This window comes from Mustela nigripes, chromosome 12 (assembly GCF_022355385.1).
Source record: "Mustela nigripes isolate SB6536 chromosome 12, MUSNIG.SB6536, whole genome shotgun sequence".
NCBI lineage: Eukaryota > Metazoa > Chordata > Mammalia > Carnivora > Mustelidae > Mustela > Mustela nigripes.
Window position 1 is genome coordinate 131,214,009 of NC_081568.1, and position 23,435 is coordinate 131,237,443.

At 36.2% G+C, this 23,435-nt stretch overlaps 1 protein-coding gene across 1 annotated transcript in view; it reads right to left on the reverse strand.

Moving 5' to 3' along the window:
- Nucleotides 1-23,435, reverse strand: part of TMEM232 (transmembrane protein 232) — a 262,209-nt gene that overhangs the window by 160,324 nt on the left and 78,450 nt on the right. The window contains exon 11 of the mRNA XM_059416391.1: nt 9,980-10,158. Coding sequence (XP_059272374.1) covers nt 9,980-10,158 — 179 coding nt within the window. The remainder of the gene's footprint in view (nt 1-9,979; nt 10,159-23,435) is intronic.

The following is a 23,435-nucleotide window of genomic DNA, read 5'->3' on the forward strand; positions in this document are numbered from 1 at the left end:
AGGAAGTGGTGATGCAACATGGGGGGTTAGGGGGGTAGGAGAAGAATAAATGAAACAAGATGGGATTGGGAGGGAAACAAACCATAAGTGACTCTTAATCTCACAAAACAAACTGAGGGTTCCTGGGGGGAGGGGGGTTGGGAGAGAGGGGTGGGGTTATGGACATTGGGGAGGGTATGTGCTATGGTGAGTATTGTGAGGTGTGTAAACCTGGTGATTCACAGACCTGTACCCCTGGGGATAAAAATACATTATATGTTAATAAAAAATAAAAAATTAAAAAAAAAATTTTAGTTTAGAGATCTCACCATGAAACATTGATCACAAAGTGCATTACCTGGTGAGTCAAAGGTACACTGAATAAAGTCACATATTCATTTTAGCTTTACATATTTCTTTTTGATATTTTAGGTCATATACCAGATGGAAGAAAGCATTTATACTTGATGACTTTTCCTAGATGTGCCAACATATGCTGCTGAATTGCCTGTACAGAAGAGCCTTGCTCATTGCAAGTCTCCCTGGAAGTATTTCAAACAAAGCACATCAATTAACATTTGTTTATTATGCCACTATGACTATATGACAGTTTTTTATTTCTTTCCCAAATTCTCAGGCAACAGTTGGGTTTATATTGCTTTTGTCAGATGAAGTTTCATGTTTAGAGATCTATTTAGAATTGTTTTTCATTTCAAATACTCTATTAAATATTTCACCTCTCCTGTAACCTCCATTAAGCATCAAATTACATAAACAGATATAACAAGATTTATAGATGATAGGATGCTATTCTGGATTTAAAAAACATGCAAGACATGAGAGTATATAGTATAGTTAGTTAAAGATTTATCAGGGATGCAGATAAATTGAGGTATTAAGTACAAAATTTTATTCATTAAATTCAATAGTTTATCATATGAATTGCACATTTACTTTTAAAGTATAAAAAGAGAAAATTTCTACTTAATCCATAAACATGGAAGTATATTCAATCCTTCTGAAACAAATCCTTCCCAATGTAATGTACACAATAGTTTATCATTAAGGCTTTGTTTCATTCTGTGTAGGTAATACAGCAATGACCTTACATGATGAAAGCTTCTGGCATCAAGGTGTTAGGAGGGAAAGAATAAACAAAGGTTGTCCTATAAGCATAGACATCTGCATCAACTGAAATAAAAGTAGAATAAATATTTTGTTTTAGGTGGAAATATCTGAGACACAAGCCTTCATAGGTTTAGAAATAAATAACCTTTGTAGTTTTATTACTGTATGTAAGTGTTGCCAAGTTAGTGTCAGAAAGAAAAAAAGAAAAGGAAACCTTGATTTTACCATGCACATGTCCTGTAAAATTAAACACACTTCAACGATGTTATATAGAAAGTGTTCAGACTATTCCAGACAAGAAAGCATGATTTTAATATAATCAAAATATTCGCTGTAAGACATTAGTCCAAATGTGCTCCTCCTTTTTTAAATCATTTTGTTTTTGTCTTATTCAGATACCTGAAGTTTAGTTGTGTAACATATTCTACAGCATCACTAATTAACTCCCTTAAAAAGGCATTCTTTAAAATCTGAAATCAATATGAATATTATTTTTCTCAGAGAAATTAAGCATGAAAGGGAATGAATATCATCTGTGGAATTTAGGAAAGAAGATCACATAGGAGTAACACAAGAACAGAGCACAGAGACCACAGAGAGAAAAACTGAGAACTGTATAGATGTTAATCACTTTGGTCATTTGGCCACTTTGGTCATTTGGCCATTATTATTCCTGAAACCCACTACAGACATGTTAATATGCAATTGAACATTAGGAAAATATAATCTAATAATAAACTGAAAAAAACCTTTATGACCAAAGTCATAAAAATGATGCAAAGAACTCCATTTTAGGGGTGCAAAGAACCTCAGAATAAACAGAAAAATTGATTAGAACTTAACTTTATATCATTTTGATACCAACACAGAATTCTTAGCCTATAAAACTACCCTTCAGATTCTTTCTTTTAAAGATTTTTTTTTTATTTATTTGACAGACAAAGATCACAATTAGGCAGAGAGGTAGGCAGAGAGAGAGAGGGAGAAGCAGGCTTCCCGCTGAGCAGAGATCCCAATGTGGGGCTCGATCCCAGGACCCTGAGATCATGACCTGAGCCGAAGGCAGAGGCTTTAAGCCACTGAGCCACCCCGGCGCCCCTCCCCTTCAGATTTAAATGGAATAAAAACATCTTCAAGTAAATGAAAATTAATAAAATTAGACACCAGGAGATTCTTACTAAAAGAATATGAAAGGGTTTTCTTTGAGCAGAAGAAGAAGAATGCCATGCAGAAGGTCAGAGATTCAAGAAGGAAGGGTAAAGAAAGAAACATGCAAATATGTGGGTAAATTTAAAGAATATTGAGTGTAAAAAATAATAATATATCGATATCTGTAAACACATGCACACATAACATCCATATATACACACAATTAAAATGTTCAACAGGAAGATTATGTAAGTAGAGAGAAATAAGTGGAGTTAATATTTTTTTAAAGATTTTATCATTTGTCAGAGAGAGAGAGACAGCACAAGCAGGGGGAGCAGCAGGCAGAGGGAGAAGCAGACTCTCTACTGAGCAAGGAGCCAGATGCAGGACTAGATCCCAGGACCCTGGGATCATGCACGACCTGAGCCAAAGGCAGACACTTAACCAAGTGAGCCACCCAGGTGCCCCAAAGTTAAAATATTTTGAGACAGTTTAAGGCCTAGGAAAATATTAAATTTCTTTATATTAGACTTCAATAACACAAGGATTCACCTTGTAACATCTTTGGTAACAAGGAAAAGGTGTAACCATCAGACAAATAAAGGGGGTGGAATAAAATGGTATAAAAAAATCTTCCCAAAAAAGGCAAAAAATGAGATTTAAAAAAGGAAAGGAAGTACAAATAGAATGGTAAATAACAATATGTAGAAATAAACACATATATTATAATGATATTAAATGTAAACAGAATAAACATTGAAATTTAAAGACCATAATCTTTAGGTTAAAAAAAAAATACTGCTTCTCCAAAGAGCTAAACATAAAAAGATTCAGAGAGCTTGAAATAAAAAGATGGAAATAGATATGCAAACACTAATCAAAAGACCCCTCATAAAAGAAAGCTACCACAATTACACTCACAACCAAAAGGTACACTTATTATAAAGAAGAACATTTTAAAATGAGAGGATCGGGCACCTGGGTGGCTCAGTGGGTTGGGCCGCTGCCTTCAGCTCAGGTCATGATTCCAGCATCCTGGGATCGAGCCCCGCATCAGGCTCTATGCTCAGCAGGGAGCCTGCTTCCCTCTCTCTCACTCTCTGACTACTTGTGATCTCTCTCTGTCAAATAAATAAATTAAAATAAAATAAGAGCATCATCACTGAGCACAGTAGAATTGAACTAGAAATCAAAATCATAAGTAACCACAAAACCTCCATATGTGTGGACATTAAGTCACGAACTTGAGTAAACTGTGGCTTAAAAATAGAAATAATAGTAGAAATTAGAAACTTTTGATTTGAATAATTAAAATATTACTTATCACAACTTCCAGGATACACCTAAATTAAGGTAGAGAAGGAAATTAAAAGTATTAAAATCATATGTTAGAAAAATGCTGCAAGTCAGTGACAAGGAACACAGTTAAGTAATTTTGGAAAAGGAGCAACACATTAAATGCAAGGAAACTAGTGGAAGGAAATACTAATTTACTACCAGATATTAAAGAAAACATAAAATTAGAAATTAGAGAAAATATAAAATAGAGTATCAGTATCAAGAGAGTCAAGGTTTTTTAAAACTTTTTTAAAGATGATTTCTTTTAGAGAGTGCACACATGAATGGGGGGAGGTGCAGAGGGAGAGAGAGAATCTCAAACTCCATGCTGAGCACCGAGCTGGATTCGGGGCTCAATCTCACCACGCTGAAATCATGACCCAGGCCAAAGTCAAGAGTGAGATACTTGGGGCCCCTGGGTGGCTCAGTGGGTTAAAACCTTTGCCTTCAGCTCAGGTCATGATCCCAGGGTCCTGGAATAGCCTGCATTGGGCTCTCTGCTCAGCATGGTGTCTGCTTCCCCCCTTCTCTCTCTGCCTGCCTCTCTGCCTACTTGTGATCTCTGTCAAATAAATAAATAAAAATCTTTAAAAAAAAAGAGAGAGAGAGTCAGATACTTAACTGACTGAGCCACCCAGGTGCCCTGAAAGTTGTTTTTCAAAGGACAAAGAATTTGATTAAATCCTTAGCATGATAGATTAAAAAGAGAACAAAAGCAAAAATAGTAATAGTCAGGAATGAAGAAGGGAATATCATGTCAGATCCTAAAGACACTGAGATATTATAGAAAGATATTGTGAGCAACTTCATAAAATATCACATGAAATTCCTAGAAAAAATAACTGATGCAAGGAGAATTAAAGTCTAGGAAGGTACCCAACTATAAAAGAATTCCACACGGCACCCAGGTGGCTCATCTGGTCCAGCATCAGCCTCTTGATTTCTGGGTCATGAGATTGAGCCCCACACTGGACTCCGTGCTGGGTGTGGAGCCTGCTTAAGATTTTTTCTCTCCTTCTTCCCTCTGCCCCTCCCCTGCTGCTTACTCTCTCGGGGGGGAAAAAAAAAAGATGTTACAATTAAAACTTTTCTGTATGTATTTTTGACAAATTGTCAAATACTACAGAATTTTTAAGGAAGACATTATGACCACACTACAAAATTCTCCCAGGGAACAGGGGAAAAAAGATAATCACTTCCCAATTTATTGCATAGATACAGCGTAACTCTGATGAAAAACCTTATAGAAAACATTATAAGAAAAAAAAATTTATACAGATGCAAAATCTTTAGCAAAATATTATCAAAGTAAATATGACAATATTAAAAGTGATATTACATCATCATCAAGTGTTTTCATTCCAGGACTGCAATGATTGTTCAACTTTAGAAAAAGCAAACAATTTAATTTACCACAGTACCCATGGGCAAGTTACTTCATCTTTCAAAAATTTAAATGTCCTTATTTAAAATTTCAATTTCCTCATCTATAAAATCAGGAGCATGAAAATACAAATAACATACAGTTTTTATGAGGATTAAATAATTAATGCATATAGTGCTTAGCACATGGCACACAGTAAGCGCTCAACAAGTCTATTATTATCAATGCCTTTAAAAATGATAAAAACGAAAGAAACATTTATATTAAATAATTTAGCTGACTAAAATCTCACATATGCAACTCTTACTATGTCAAAAAAAAAAAAAATCACCCAAAACTTAGAGGTTTAACACAACTATTTCTTTAGACCACAGTTAGGTCAACAATTTAAGATAGACACAGCAGATCAGTTCCTCTGGTCTTAGCTAGGCTCATTCATGAGTCTGTAGCCAGGAACTGGTTACTTTTTGGCTGGGGTGGGGAGGGGCAGTGGATCAACTAGGATGGCTTGTCTCTGTGCCATATTGTCTCTCATCTTCCAACTGGGTAACTTGGGTTTGTTCCCATGACAGTTACAGTGTTCCAAGAGAAAAAGAAAGGGCAGGCCCCATTCCATAAGCAATTTTATTTTTTATTTTTTTTAAGATTTTTTTTTAAAGATTTTATTTATTTATTTGACAGAGATCACAAGTAGGCAGAGAGGCAGGCAGTGAGAGAGTGAGAGAAGGAAGCAGGCTCCCCGCTGAGCAGAGAACCCGATGTGGGACTCGATCCCAGGACCCTGAGATCATGACCCGAGCCAAAGGCAGCGGCTTAACCCACTGAGCCACCCAGGCGCCCTCCATAAGCAATTTTAAAATCTCCATTTGGGAGCGTCTGGGTGGCCCAGTCTTTAAGCATCTGCCTATGGCTCAGATCATGTTCCCAGGGTCCTGGGCTTGAGCCCTACATTTGGCTCCCTGCTAGGCAGGGATTCTGCTTCTTCCTCTGCCTCTGCCCCTACCCCTAACACTGACTCTCTCTCTCTCTCTCTCACACACACACACACTCTCTCTCTCTCAAATAAATAAATAAAATTTTAAAAATAAATAAATAATGTTTTTAAAAAATCTCCACTTGTGTAACATTGGTATTGCCTTACTGTCCGAATCAAGTCATGTGGTCAAGTCAAGTCTTTGAGTATAGAAGAATCATGCCAGGGATGTGAATATAGGGAGTCTTAAATAAATTGGGGACAATTACTCTAATTATGTACTAAAAGTTTCAAGATAATAATTCATTATTTTAAAAAGATATAAAGAAATGTATACATGATTTTACCCAAAACAAATTACCCACCTATTAAAATTCAATAAGAAAAATTTTCTCCCACAAATCATGAGACTCTTAATCTCACAAAACAAACTGAGGGTTGCTGGGGGGAGGTGGATAGGGAGAGCGTGATTGGGTTATGGACATTGGGGAGGGTATGTGCTAGGTCAGTGCTGTGAAGCGTGTAAACCTGCCGATTCACAAACCTGTACCCCTGGGGCTAATAATACATTATATGTTTATTAAAAATTTTTAAAAATTAAAAAAAGAGAAAAATTTTCTCCCAAAATTAACTAATTGTTTTACTTAGCATTTCTATTTTTATTAAACCATCTCTAAGTTTCTAAGACATTAGCATGGTAACCCAAACATAACTTTCAAATGTAATGCCTACTACTGTTCAACCTAAACCTTTTTTTCTCCAACTAGGCAGGTAAACCAAAGGCTTTTTCTTACACAGTGTTCTTATTTCTGCTCAGCTCACACTTTCTTATCTATGAGATACACTCCTTGACTCTGCTCCCTTGAGTCAGGGAGCAAAACTCATCATTAAGTTTCCAGCTAAAGTACTACTTAAAGTACTACTTAAAGATGACAACAATGTATTCCTCATTAATATAAGGAAAAAGTTAGAGACAAAACATTGACCTGAACTCCCACTGTGTACCATGAAATTTGATGGGACTAGCCATATAGGTAATATTCCATCTTCTTAAAAAAAAAAAAAAAAGATTTTATTTGAGAGCAAGAGAGAGTACATGCATGCATGCATGGAAGGGGCAGGTAGACGGGGGATGGAGGATGGAAGGAGAGGGACCACTGAGTAGGGAGCCTGACCACACAGGACTCCATCCTAGGACCCTGAGATCCTGACCTGAGATGAAGGCAGACACTTAACTGACTGAGCCACCTGGGGTCCCATATAATATTCCATCTTCTGAATCTTCTGTCTCTTGAATGAGACACTAAAGATTACTGTGTAAAGGACATTTTTGGGATTTCTTTGTGTTTTCCATAGACTTCAGCATGGCAAAATAGATTTAGGACTCAATGTGTACATATTTATTTCATATTTTCTACTGAATTTGGTGAAAATTTTTATATAATTTTTTAGCACATATACTTGTAGTATCAATATTAAATAAAGGAATTTAAACTAATTTAAGTGATATTTCAAAGTCTCTAGCTAGCCATTCTATCATTTATATCCATAAATCATGTATTTGTTCCTTTAATAATGCAAATCTCTCTCTCTCTCTACCTAACTTTTAGATAATATAGATCTAGAGTGAATTGTATATTTTAGTTCATCTCTCTAATGCAAATAAGTATTTCTTATATTAAATATGTACTATATCTAACTTAATATAACTGCCTTTAGAAATTTCTAGTTTAGGGGCACCTGTGTGGCTCAGTTGGTTAAGCATCTGCCTTTGGATCAAGTCACGATCCCAGAGTCCTGGGATCTAGCACCATGGCAGGCTACCTACTCAGCAAGGAGCCTGCTTCTCCCTCTTTCTCTGCCACTCCTCCCTCTCCTCTGCACACACATTCTCTCTTTCTCTCAAATAAGTCAATAAAAAATCTTTAAAAAAAATAAATTTATAGTTTAGATTTTTCTCTGAGGAAAACTTGCCTTCCCACACATTTACTATTTCAAATGAATGAAAGCGTCCTTTAGAAGTCTTCTCACTAAGCACTAAAAAAAAAAAAAAAAAAAAAAAAAAACCCAGCACATCTAGTTATACTTTTGTTTATTCCTTGATTCTCAGAGCTGACTGCTTCAGTAATAGGTCTTTCCTTGGATCTAGCAACTAAAAAATATTTGCTATGTCTGATTAACTGACATAATGAATTTCAAATATAACTGTCTATAGATATTTACTAAAATTTTGAAGAAAGATTATCCTATACCAAATGACTGCAAACAGGCACATGAATAGGATTCTAATTATAGAAATGACAAATTTGAGTGGCCTTATTTATTTGTTGACGGTATACAATCCATTTGAGATGTGAAGTGGCATATAAAAAAAGATGCAAAACCAGAGAATAATATGAATAATTGAGAATTCATAAAAAATGAAAAAAACAAAAAGAAAATAATAAGACTGAGTGAGATGAAGTCATACTGTCCTCTATTTCTTTTTAGAAGCTTAGCCAAAATTTGACTCTCATTTTTTAAAAACTTTATTGAGTAGCTTATACAAAATAATAATAAGGTTCAGAGAGCACATGAAACTAAATATCAAAAAAGAGGATACTGGGTGATATAGTGGTCATCATTGTAATAGATACAATAGTAATTATTGTTTTATTTTTCTTTCTATGTTCTGTCCACAACTAAGAATAAAACTGAAGCATGGTTGCATAAAAGCAAGCCCATGCAATCTAAACCAATGCAGTTCAAGTGGACAGCTCTTGATTTTCTCCTCTATAAGAAAATATTAGAAGTCTAATGTTTTTAGATAGTCCTCCATAAAGATTTTTACTCCAAGTCAGATTTATTGTTGAAAAACAAGAGGCACCTGGGTGGCTCCATTGAGTGACTGCCTTCAGCTCAGGTCATGATCCTGGAATCCTAGGATCTAGACCCACATCAGGCTCCCAGCTCCCTGGGGAGTCTGCTTCTCCCTCTGACCTTTTCCCCTCTCATGCTCTTTCTCACTCTCTCTCTAAGTAAATAAAATCTTAAAAAAAAAAAAAGTTAAAAAAAAAGAAAAAGAAAAACAAGGAGTTTAAGGTTTTGTTTCCTACTAAGAATCTGGAGTATAGGTGTTCTGTGTTGCAATCATGTCCCCCGCCCCTGTGCCATATGCTTTGACAACCCATTAGGCACAGTTAATTCATCATTTGCTCTTCTTACTTGTTAACATGAATTCACATTCCTAATTATTATTAGAAAATGGGATATTAAGAGTGTTAGGATAATTGCAAATGTGAAAGCAAGAAAAAACCAGAAGCTTCAGTGACAGGAAAAAAGTGTGCTTTAGGGTAACAAACAAATTAACCTGGCTCAAAATAAGACATAGAAAAGAAAAATAGATGGTGGGAGTTTAAAAATATCATAGGATACCATATAGTTAAAGCATTCTGGAAAATCAAATTTACATTTCATGAAGAATGGATAGCTAATGTCATAATGATTTTCTTTGAATGTGAAGAAAAATTATCTATAGTCATTCAACTAGAACAAGAAAAACCAAGAACTTGTAAAATACATATTTAACTTTAAAGAAAAAAAGTAGTATTAGTGAATCTAGATTTGTGATGTGTATTATTGAATGCTGGAAGGAAAAACTTAAAAGCAAGATAACTAAATAATTTACCATCCAAACTGAGACACCTTTGAGAGTGAATTAATTCACTACTAATAAGAAACTTGGAAAATTTAGGCATAGACCCAGGCTAACCTGGGCAAACAGGGTGGTTAGCATACTTAAAATGTCTCTTGGGCACAAACCCAAAGCAAAATGATTATTCTTCCCCAAAATCACCTCCTCTCTTCAAGCTTCTTAGTCAGAAGATTGCCAACCCTCTTATCTTTAACTAAACAGAGATCAATGTTAAATTTTAAAAACAGTGTTCTCAGCTGATACTGAATATGGACATTCTCTTCTCCTTGCAGAGAAAGGACAAACACTACCTGATAATATAAGTACCAATTTATTGCCTTGGCCTTTATCTTACCTGAGCTATATATATGCCATTATGGATTCGCCCATCTTTCTCATGATCCTTTGTTTTCTGTAATATTTGCCATATTTTGTTTCTAAATCCGTCCTGCTCATCATCTCCCCGAAGTTCCCATAACATTTTCACCAGGTTATATATTAAGCCGTAGTATCCGATCCATGTCACTTGATCACCTGTTGAAAAAGTATATTCTTTGGGAAAACATTGTTTTATTCATCATAGAAAAACACAGTTTTGTGAAAAAGAAAAAACTGGATTTTGCTAATATTTTAAAGCCTGAAATTCTGAGCTTTGGAATTTGTTTTACTCTTCACAGCTCTTACTCCTTTAATTTTAAAAGATCATAGATTATTTAACAATTTCCAGCCATAAGAAAAGAACTGCACCTAACTAATACCATTCCTCATAAATTTAAAGTTGGACAGGTAAACCAGAAACTATATATATTAAACAAACAAACAAACTTTGGGATTCAAGGAAAGAGGCATTTGTTCAAGGCAGTAGGAACACTTAGACCACCATGGTGAATTTTTGTAATGAGCTAGAGAACACGAGAAAAATCTCTGCCTTTTATAAATATGACCAAGCTCAATGAAACATGGCATTTGAACCAAGAGAAAGCCTTGAAAATAATGTGAAAAGCAGACATAATTGCTGATATAATTAAAGGCTGGAAGATTTTTTTAATAGTAGAGACATAAATCAACTAAAATAGAAGAAAGGGACAATGGGTCCAGAAGAGATTTTTAAAGGTCTAAGACACTCCTTCTAAGATGTATTACAATTAGTAATTTATATAAATTATCAAGGTCCACTTCTAAAATATACTTCTCCCATACAGAAAGGAGGAAGATGTCTCTCTTTACCTTAATTATTTCTTACTTCTTACTTAGGTGGTATATTGCTATGCAATGCAATTGCTATGCAATTCAGAAGAGAATTCTTTTTTTTTTTTTAAGATTTTATTTATTTGGGGCACCTGGGTGGCTCAGTCATTAAGTGGCTGCCTTTGGGTCAGGTCATGATCCCAGGGTCCTGGGATTGAGCCCAGCATTGGGCTCCCTGCTCAGCGGGAAGCCCACTTCTCCCTCTCCCACTCCACCTGTTTGTGTTCCCTCTATCACTGTCTCTCTCCTGTCAAATAAATAAATTAAATCTTTAAAGAAAGATTTTATTTATTTGAGGGAGAAAGAATGAGAGCATGAGTGGGGGAAAGGGGGTTAAAGAAGAGAGAGAGAAACAGATTCCCCACTGAACAGGGTACCTGATGCAGGGCTCCATCCCAGGACCCTGGGATTATGACCTGAGCCAAAGGCAGCCACTTAACCAACTGAGCTACCCAGGCACGCCCAGGAAAAGAGAATTCTAATTTAGGTAGTGATGGGATAAATTTGGAGAATAAAATAATACAGCAAGTTTCAAAGAGTATATGAACTAAAGTTAGCCAAAGAGCAACAAAAAAATAACAAGTATATGTGAAGCAGATAAAAAAAAATAAAATAAAATGAAGAGAAGATTCAGGAAGGGAAATAGAAGGATTTCAGAGTCAATTAAATTCTGTATTGTACTGTCCCCTAAATCCTGATGATAGTCTGCATGACACTGGAACTCATCCGTGCTTGTCTTGAGTAAGGACATACAATATAAAGTAAGTACAATATGAAAAAGTCAAAATCCTTAACATTTCCTAATTCAATACAGACTTTTGTGATCCACACTAGTAATAACAATAATTATTATTATAACTGGAAAGCTTGGGCATTCCTACTACTATGTGCCCTTATTCTAGTCCTCACTACAATCCTATGAAGACCTTATTATACTTAGCATAATAGATAGAACATATGACCTTCAACTTGGTTCAAAGTCCCCTAGCATTACACAGCTGATGAGTGACCTAGCCAAGTGAAGGTGAATCTTATCTTATTGCATGCAGCACAGCCTTTGCAATTCAGATAAGTGCTTTTCCTTCCTTTTATTCCATTCATAAGAAAGGAAGAGACCAGAATGTAAAAAGAGGCAGAAGTGAAAGTATGTGCACATCTTAGAAGTGGGAGGAGGATGGCAAATATCCGCTTCCAAACTTAAGGCATCTTTCATCATTTGTATTGCAAATACAAGGCTATAGTTAAGCAGCCAATTCTTTTGAAAATGTAATTTTCCTCCACAAAAATTTTACAAGTTAAAATTAGTGTGCTGCAGTATTTGAAATTATATGTATGAATTGATGTTAGCAAGATGATAGAATAGGAAGTCCCCAGCCCTCATTCCCTCATAGATACAACAATTTGGCAGTCATCCATAAACAAAAGTACCTTTTTCGGGACCTTAGATCCAGGCAAGAGATTGTAAAACACCAGTGGAACCCAAGAGTGAGCAGGCAGTACACCACACCCAAGTGGCGCACCTGTTGGCATGCATGTGATGCCAGCCGTGGACCTACTGTGAACTCAGCTCCAGCCCTATTTATCCATAGTCTTACCCACTAAAGGACCCAGGAGGAACCATGTCCATTGGTGCCCCCAGTAACAGGCCCACTGTCTGTGGGCCCTGAAACAGCTCTGTGATCTGGCTTCAGCCTCACTCTCATGTGGTCCAGAGGTGCCTCTTCCCACCCAGGAACCCACCCATGGACCTGGCAGGAGTTGTGCTCAGGGAAGTGACATCCACTTGCACCCCAGCTAACAGGCCTAATATCTGTAGATGCAGAGATGGTTTCATAACCAAGCTTCTGTCCTGCTCAACCATGGTTCTGGAGGTGGTCCCATCTGCTTTGGAACATGTGACAGAAATTGTGCCTACTCATTCCTTTGGCAACAGACCTACTGACCCCCATTAGAGAGGTAGCTCTAAGAAGAGAGAAGGCAGAGGATGATAGTGAGGGTCTTAAACTGAGCTGAGGTAAAGAGTTTATATTAGAAATGGATAAGGGGTACCTGGCTGGCTCAGTTGGTGGAACATGCAATTCTTGATCTTGGGGTTGTGAATTCAAGCCCCATTATGGGTATAGAGTTTACTTTAAAAAAAAAAAAAAAAAAAACTTGTTGGGGCTTTCAGCTCGATCAGTGGTAGAGAATGCAACTCTTGTCCAAGGGTTGTGAATTAGAGCCGCAAGTTGGGCATATAACCTACTTTTTAAAAATGGATAAGGTAAATAAATAACTAAAGATAAATGGGGTCAGATTAAGTGGGAGATATTTGAGCAAAAGAGTAGTGTCCTACATGTTCAATGAAATGTTATGTCTATCCAAACAACAAACTGGGAAACCAATGCAGGAATTTTATGAGGTAATCTAGTTCTTTACTGTGATGAGCAGTAAAGCTTGGAGAGTAAAGGCCAAACAAGATATTGTGGGGAAGGTCTAATAATACTATTTAGCTATGGAGGAGGAAAGCATGAAGTGGAAAAGAATAGTACATTTTTTTAAGCTAAGGAACTTGAAACAATAATAAAATCACTTGCAGAAAAGACATTATTGTAGAGGAGTCAGGGAAGAAAGGAGATAATATAATACTTGGAAAATGTGGCATGGTTGGGGTAAGAGTATCTAATTTTCAGAGGCCTATAATTTGTTGTAAAACTATAGATAAAATTTAAGTAAATTGCAGAATGAAATTATGGATGTGTGACTCTATCAGAAAAATAAGGCTTATCAAAAGAAATGAAATCTTGCCATTTGTGACCACGTGGATGGAACTAGAGGTTATTATGCTGAGCAAAATAAGTCAATCAGAGAAAGACAATTATCATATGATCTCCCTGATATGATTAAGTTGAGAGGCAAAGTGGGGTGTTTGGGGGTTAGGGAAGGAAAAAATGAAACAAGATGGGATTGGGAGGGAGACAAACCATAAGTGACTCTCAATCTCACAAAACAAACTGAGGGTTGCTGGGGGTAGGGGGGTAGGGAGAGGGTGGTTGGGTTATGGACATTGGAGAGGGTATGTGCTATGGTGAGTGCTGTGAAGTGTGTAAACCTAGTGATTCACAGACCTGTACCCCTGGGGCTAATAATACATTATATGTTGATAAAAAATTAAAAGTTTAAAAAAAGAAAAATAAGGTTTGAACTTAACATGAGTAACAAAACAACTATTAGATTTAAATTAATAATTCTGGAATTATGAACCTCAAAAATTTTTAAAAAGCAGCTTTGAATAACAATATGATAACTAAAATATACTGTGAATTTTAACCCACTTATGTATTGGTTTATAGAGTCCCAAACTCTTTACATTAATAAGAAGGATTGATTAAAGTACATATAAGCCACCTTCAAATATTTTAAATTATTGGTTACTGAGAAATAAATATTTTATAAGTCTATAACAGTCAAGTCATTGAATTGAATATGATTTGTTTGTAGAATCTACAAGACCAGTGATTAGTCCATAAAATATATTCTGGTAACTGAGCTCTCAAACTCACCAAGCTTTTAAAATGCCATTGATAATTTTTAAACTGAGCTGTTCACCTATTGATTAAAGTGAAATATTGCTTACAAATAATACTTGTAGGGAAAATCTACTGCATCCAATTGACTGACAGTTAATGGGGAAAAAAAACTTATAAAGACAGATGGGATGTGTTAATAATTGTCATAGAAGGCAGAATGAAGTGTAATATGCATGTCTAGACATTTTCTAAGAAGCATACCTGCTATGAAACTCTTCATCCAGGGACTAAGCTGAAGAATAAGGCACTCTTTTGTTCTGTTTTGAGTGACCCTATGGCAGCTATCAAAGATGTTACTTTAAATATACTGAGAGAAAATGTGTCTGCTAAGCAGACAGTATCCTAGGAAATAACAAAATGAACCAAAACAAAATTCTTAATAAATTTTGAAAATTTACTAAGAAGCTATGCTGTTTGAAACCCCGTATCACGATCCTTTCTTCCTAGCAATGTTTTATTTTAGTGTTTGAACTCCATGGAAGCCTCTAATTGCCATTCTAGATATTTAGATTTCACAAATTCATTGAATGTGTAATATGAGTATTTCTACTCATATGAATGAGTATAAATGAATGCAGCCTTTACAATTTTGACAAATATGATTTGGCAGAATCAAATGTATCACTAAAATGTAACCTGACTGTAAGATGTAGTTTAAAACATGATGTTTGTGAAATGGCACATAAAGGAAAGGAACTAGATCAATGCCAAGAAACCAATGGACAAGAACCAGTCAGCATGCCAGGCATTTAACAAATATTTACTGAGTCAATGCTATGTGCCAATGGCTGTTTTAATGTGCCAAAGAAAAAGACAGTGTTACTGCTCTCAGGACACTTAGTTTTAGTAGAGAAAGACAGATACTAAAAAGGTAAACAGAACAGTATCTGCTCATAATGAGTGTCAGGAAAATGACAGGATGTAGTAATGTGTTCAGCAATGACTGGAGAAGAAAGCCACTAACTATAAACACAATGAGAGAAAGATCACTATGAACACACAGTATTCAAGAAGATATGATGGGGGTGCCTGGGTGGCTCAGTGGGTTAAGCCTCTCTTTTCAGCTCAGGTCATGGTCTAAGAATCCTGGGCTGGAGCCCCGCATCAAGCTCTCTGCTTGGCAGGGAGCCTGCTTACCCCTCTCTCTCTGCCTACTTGTGATCTCTCTGTCAAATAAATAAATGAAATCTTAAAAAAAAAAAATATGCTATGAGGGATTTTTAAAAAGTTAACCATCCAAGAAGCTGGGGGATTGTAGTATCTGTGAATGCAGAGGCCCACTCTGAATTATTATGGTGAATTTGTAGGCCATGGAAAGGAGTTTGGAATTTATTCCTAGTGTAATGAAAAGTTAACAGAGCATTTTAAACAAGGAGAGGGACAGATCTGCTTATGTTTTAAAAATATTTTTGGTTTCTTGATGGAAAAGATTCTAGGGAATATAAGGGAAACGGAGACTTTCAGTTTTTGTAGTCATCGAGAAGCAAAGTGATGATTACACAAAATCAGGAGTTGTACAGTAAAGAATTAACAATGTTCAGAGAGAGGTCTGGCCTTTTCCCTTGCCTTCTGGGAGGCGACTCTTAGGCATTAGAATTTCCTGTCTGATAAAAATGTCTTTGCTTACATGGTAGCCTTAGGCCATGGTATCAATTTGGCCTCTGGAAAGACCAGAGACTGAGATCAGCACGTGTGTGTGACTGAACCCCAATTAAAATTCTGAATACCAAATCTTAGTGATCTTCCATAGTTGACAATACTCTATGCAAATTGTCATACATCATTGCTAGGAGAATTAAATGCTCTCTGCACAACTCCTGGGAAAGGACAATGGACAGTTCTATATAACTGTCCTGAACTCTGCCTTATGTACTTTTTCTTGGTTAATTTTAATCTTTATCCTTTTACTAAAATAAACCATAACCATGAGTAAAACAGCCTTGCTGAGTTCTGCTAGTTCTACTAACAAATTAGTAAACCTGAGAATGCTCAAAGTCCTAGGTGATTTCAGAACTAAGAGTAGTCTTAGGGACCCTTGAACCTCACAAGAGATAATGACAGAGATGTGGGGGGCGGGTATACTTTGGATAACTAGTAGAATAAATAGAAATTCTAGTGTACTCCTTATTTTCAGAATATTATACTATAGTGACAATGATTTTCTATATCTATATACATATTAAATATGGATACTTATTTTTATATATCATCATATTTGATCATTACACATATTAAACGAATACCTAACAGAATAAACTGAAGAGAACAAAAGAATTACTAATTTACTCAGTTTTGTTTCAGGTAATATAGAAAACAAAAAGCAAAAAGCAAAAGTCAGCTGATTCCTATATTGGCAGAGAGCAGTTAACTGAAACATGATGGCAAGTGGAATGCTGCTGTGAATACAAAAATTTAAGGAGCTGTGGGATGCCTGGGTGGTCAGTCAGTTAAGCACCTGCCTTCGGCTCAGGTCATGATCCCAGGGTTCTGGGATCAAGTTCTGCATCAGGCTCTTTGCTCAGTGGGGAGCCTGTTTATCCCTCTGCCTGCTGCTCCCCTTGCATGTGCACTCTCAATCTCTCTCTGACAAATAAATAAGATCTTAAAAAAAAAATTAAAGAACTGAGTAAAACTTGCCTTGCTTAACTTTTATATCTTTTTCCATAGAAAAGTATGGCAATATGTTGATTAAAAATAATTATCTTCTGTAGTTACAATAGGAAACCAAAGAAGAAAGTGGTCTATTTGCTTTTCAAGAACAAACTGTGAATCTTATAAATAAATTAAAGAAATATCAGTCTTCTGATTTTTTGATATATTTTAAATTTCATTAAACTAAACAATACCACCATTATTTTGGACTATCCTTATGGAAATAGTTAATCCCCACAGGTTTTTTTTAATCCAAGGGTAAATAAAGAAAAAAGAAAAAACAAACAAATATTCTTTTGGAAATTAAGAAAAAGGAGTGATAACTTTACATTTATAAGCACATTACGTGCAAAATTTCTTTTAAAATCCATAATCTTGAAGAAACTAAGATTCTGAACATCATCTAGAACATGAAAATTGAGCTGAGACTCATCCCAAACTTCTGACACTCCAAATATCTGACACCAAGTCTAGTTCAGTGCACATTACATTCATCTACAACTGAGCCATTTTGGTGCTTTTTTCCCTCTTCTTCTTACTAAATTTCTCATCCTTCACCCTTTTTTTTTGGGGGGGGGGAATTCTATTGTTTTCTACTGTTCTTTCCTGTAAGTAGTTACTTAGAAAGTCTTTAAAATTTAAAATAACTGTTGGGGCACCTGGGTGGCTCAGTTGGTTAAGCATCTGACTTTTTAGCTCAGGTCATGATTTCGGGTTCTGGGGATTAATGCCTTCATCAGGCTCCATGTTGGGTTCCCACTCAGCAGGAGTCTGCTTGTCCTTCTCCCTCAGCCCCTCCCCCATCTCTCTCTCTCTCTCTTTCTCTTTGTCTCAAATAAATAGATAAAATCTTTTTTAAAAAATTAACTGTTCACTCAAAACAGTAAGAAGTATCTGGATCAAATAAAGGAATAATGATTTCTGTACCCATCAACATATTATCAAGTTACTTTTAATAGATGTGAGGGGTAAAGAGCAAAATGACCTTAAGGTATGAATATTCATTTCTGGACCAGATTAAATGACAAACAGTCAGAAGCACTCTGGAGGATCTTACTATAATTCTAGCTGGTACAGCAAAGGGAGTTACAAGTATCTAATTATTTTCATTAATGTTATACATTTGCTTCTAAATTCATCTGGGTAGAAAGCCAACATCTCTCATTCTTTTTCTTCTCTACTAAGGTATATTATTACAAAAAATGATTCCTAAAATTGCATATTGCAATATACTTAAATATCATTCATATTTTTAAAAAATCTCACTATTTCTAGTTCATGGGTTTTTTTTTTCTTTTCCCACTATGTTAAGACACAGTTGGATTTGAGATCACTGGCTCAAATGTGATATATCTTTGTATTTATGCCTCAAAAATGTGAGTAATGTTCCCAGGAGATGTTCAGCTCCTTCATTTGAATAAAGACTTTTACATGGTCAAAAACTTCTGACTGAAAACCAGCATGTCATTTTAACCCATCCCCACCAAAAGGAATAGTAGCAACCAAAACAGGGAATAAATAGAATTAGATAGTGGAATATTTTAGTTTAGACATGTTCAGAGTTAAATTAAGATTCATCTTTAGAATGAGAGCAAAAACTTCCCAAAAAGAGCTGTAACATTTAACTTTCAAAAATCATGTCAACCATTTATCCTGGTTATTTGTGCTTTATGAAGATCCCCATGTAAACTTAGAAAATTAGGTCTTGGGGTGCCTGGGTGGCTCAGTCAGTTAAGCATCTGCCTTCAGTTCAGCTTATGATCCCAAGGTACTGGGATTGAGCCCCACATCGAACTCTCTGCTCAGCACGGAGCCTGGTTCTCCCTCTACTTCTCCCTCTGCTTGTACTCTCATTCACTCTGTCTGTCAAATGAATAAATAAAGCCTTGAAAGGAAAGAGAGAGTGAGAGAGAGAGAAGAAAGAGAAAGAAGAAAGAAAGAAAGAAAAAGAAAGAAAGAAAGAGGAAGGAAGTGAGGAGGAAGGAAAGAAAGAAAATTGGGTCTTGTCTCTACAATTAGTATCTATTTCTACAATCAATACAGATTAAGTTTTGGTTGCTGAGGTAGTATTGACAAGGAAGAAAACGGTTAGCTTTCCCCCTATTTATTGGGTATAATGTAGTCTTAGATCACAAAATAAAGCTCCTTTCCAAGAAATATTTAACTACAGGGACTCTTTTTCTTTCACCTCATACAGTTTTCAGCTCTTCTCACACATTCTGAACTGAGACTATTGTCCTCTGCCTCTCCCACATCCCCAAAAGCACTGATAGCAGCTCAGCCAAAGGCTACAGTAGATGGAAGGGAAAAAAGAGTATGTGTAGCAGTTCTTCACACAGCTCCCCTCAGTCTCTGACATCCCAGGCTCAGAGCCTGTTGTCTGGCAACATATTCAGTTGTAACCCCTTCCCACCCACCCCCACCTGAAGTACTAATATAAAGAAGAAAGAGGAAAGTATCCTGCTGCATCCTAGAGATTTGGCCACGTCATATCAAACTGGACTCTTCTCAGAGAAAGTTTGTAGTTTTGGGAAATTATTTGAAGTTCCAAATTATAGACTTAGAGGCCAACTTATGACACATAGCTAATGACATGGGGGCTAGTGGAGAAAAATACAGGTCAAATTCAGGTTTAGTCTTGGTCAACTTATGGCTATCTGACAAGTTCTGAAACCACACAGAAAGCTGAGGATAGCAATACTAATGAAAAAGATATAAATGTATTATTATTATATTACTATTATTATTTCATATATGTGTGCATACAGTATTTTTCAACTTTCACTTGTATTTTAATTCTTTCTCTTTTTTTTCTGCACAGATCTTGCACATTTTTTCTGTAGTTGTCTTCCAATCATGTCTTTTATGATCTGTGGTTTTTCTCTTTTCTTTACAAGACCCTTTCCTGCTTGACTTATTTTCTTCTAGTCATTTTAAATGTTTTAATTGGGGGAAGTTGGAGGGGGAGACGAACCATGAGAGACTGTGGACTCTGAGGAACTAACTGAGGGTTTTGGAGGGGAAGGGGATGGAAAGTTGGGTGAGCCTGGTGGTGGGTATTGTGGAGGGCACGTATTTCATGAGCACTGGGTGTACTGCATAAACAATGAATTCTGGAACACTGAAAATAAATTTAAAAAATAAATAAAATTTTTAAAAAATTTATTATGTGTGATTATGGTGCATGCTACTTAACCAATCTTTAAAAAGTCAAATGTAGGGGCACCTGGGTGGCTCAGTGGGGTAAGCCTCTCTCTTCAACTCAGGTCATTATTTAAGGGTCCTGGAATCGAGCCAGGGAGCCTGCTTCCCCCTCTCTCTCTCTGCATGCCTCTCTGCCTACTTGTGATCTCTCTCTCTCTCTGTCAAATAAATAAAATCTTAATAAAATAAAAATTAAAAATAAAATGTGTATACATATATAATTATCAAAACAATCATTGATAATCCATTCTTTCTAACTTTATCAAATGCCAAAATAGACATATTTCCATATACATACTCACATACAATCACATCCAATTTTACACTTCCTCTCTCATTCTCTTTCACACACACTTATGTAAAGACAATACTTGTTTATATACAAAACATTATTTTTTAAGTTTTTATTTAAATTCCAGTTAGTTAACATATAGTGTGTCAGTAGTAGAATGTTGTGATTCATCACTTACATATAACACCCAATACTCATCACAAGTGTCCTCCTTAATACCCAAAACCAATTTAACCCATTCTCCCACCCACTCCCTCCAGCAACCCTCAGTTTGTTCTCTATGGTCAAGAGCCTGTTTTATGGTTTCCCTGTCTCTTTTCCTAAGTTCAACTGTTTAGTTTCTTAAATTCTCTATATGAGTTAAATTATGTGATATTTGTCTTTCCCTGACTTATTTCTCTTAGTATAATACACTGTAGCTCCATTCACATCATTGCAAATGGCAAGATTTCATTCTTTTTAATGGCTGAGTAATATTCCAACGTGTATATATGTATATACACTACATCTTCTTTATCCATTCAACAGTCATTGCACATTTGGGTTCTTTCTATAATTTGGCTAGAACTTCCAGTACTAAGTTGAATAACAGTGATGAGAGCGGACATCCCTGACTTGTTTCTGAGCACAGAGGAAAAGCTCTGTTTTTCCCCATTGAGGATGTTACTGGCTGTGGGTCTTTCATATATGGCCTTTATGTTTAATTTAGATGTTTGGATGCTCCCAAATTAGGACATACATATTTGTAATTTTTAGATCTTCTTGTTGGATAGACTCTTTATTATGATATGGTGCCCTTCTTCATCTCTTGTGACAGTCTTTGGTTTAAAATCTAGTTTGTCTGATATAAGTATGGCTACTCTGGCTTTCTTTACAAGTTTATTAGCATTATAAATGGTTCTCCATCCATTCTCTCACTTTCAATCTGAAAGGGGCCTTTAAGTCTAAAATGAGTCTCTTGTAGACAGCATATAGTTGGGTCTTTTTTTTTTTTTAATCCATTCTGATATCCTATGTCTTTTATTGGAATATTTACATTCAGAGTGATTATTGATAGATATTAATTCAGTGCCATTGTATTACCTATAAAATCAGTGTTTCTGGATATTTTTTTCTGTTCCTTTCTAGTCTTTGTTGCATTTGGTCTTTCTTTCCCACTAAAGCAGTCCCCATTAATATTTCTTTCAAGGTTTATTTAGTGGTTACAAACCCCTTTAGTTTATTTTTATTATTTTTATTCTATTTTTGTCTTGGAAACTTTCTTTCTTCTTCTATTCTGAATGAAGCCTTGCTGGATAAAGTATTCTTGACTGCATATTTTTCCCATTCAGCAGGCTGAATAAATCATGCCACTCTATTCTGGCCTGCCAAGTTTCTGTGGAAAGATTGCTGCTATTCTTATTTGTCTTCCCTTGTAAGTTAGGGATTTCTTTTCTATTGCTGCTTTTAGAATTTTTTTTCTGTATCTCTTCATTTTGTAAATTTTAGTATGATATGTCTTGATGTTTGCTAGTTTTTGTTGATCTCAATGGGAGTTCCCTGTAATTCTTGGATTTGGGTGTCTGTTTCTTTCCACAGACTAAGGACGTTTTCAGACATAATTTCTTCAAATATACCCCCTGCCCCTTTTCCTTCTCTTCTTCTGGGACTCCTATTATATGAATGCTATTATGGAGTTCCTGAGTTTCCTAAGTCTATATTCATGATCCAATATTTTTCTTTCCCTCTTCTTCTCAGCCTCATTATTTTCCACAATTTTATCTTCTATATCACTTATTAATTCCTCTACTTCTTCCACCCTTATAATCATTACATCCAGTTGGTTTGGCATCTTGGTCATAGCATTTTTTTATTTAGCATTTATCTTTTTATAACTAGGTCTTATGTCTTTTAAAGAAACACCCTGGTGTGTTCTATGCTTTTCTCCAGCCCAACTAGTATCCGTATGGTTGCTGGTTTAAATTCTGGATCAAGCATACATATATGTGTTTCAAGTAGACAGATCCCTGGCTGTGACCTTTTCTTGGGATGAATTCTCTGTCTTGGCATTTTGTCTAGGTCTGTGTCTTTTTCTCTGTGTTAGAAAAGTATGTTATGTTTCCTGCTCCTGATTAATGGCTTTATGAGGAAAAAGTCATATATTTTCCAGAGGCTGGTGCTTCAGAAAATGTCTCTGGTGTATGCCATGTGCACTCTGCTGCTATGTTTTGGCTTCTCTTTCCCCAGGTCAGTCCTCTGCAGAGTTTCTCCATTCCTGCAGTGGAGAATGTTAGGACCTTTGCCAGAATGTGGTGAGTTTTAACTAGGTGTGCTCTGGTATGCTTGTTAAGAGACCTGACGCTATTTCTACTAAAGCTCAAGCTTTGCAGAGCTCTCTGCTCAGACATGGAGTGCCATGTGTGGGGGAGGTGGCAGCAGGGTTTGCTAGTCTTCCAGCGGAGGGGCCTACTGCACTGGTTCTCAAGCACACTTGTCCTAGAAAAGCTAAATCTATGACATGCAGAGGGGTGGGGCTTGGTGTAAGCATTTTACACCACTGTTGGGGCTGTGTTGCTTACTGAAGTTAGTTTATGCTGAGAGGCAGGTGAGAGAAATGGTGCCCACGGGCTCCTTTATACCAAGAGAGGCAATGCCACCTCTCAGATGCACTCCAAGAAGAGGGAATCACCTCTCCCAGTGCATCCCAGGGGATCCTCAGATTCTCAGATCCTCCCACCTGCTTTGAGCTATCTGTCATCCTTCCCCACAGGAGCATCTCAGCACCCACCAGGCCACACAACAGACCTCTAAAATTCTGGTCTTCGAACCCCACAGTTATTTTTTTAAAAGTCATGAAAATCAGCCCC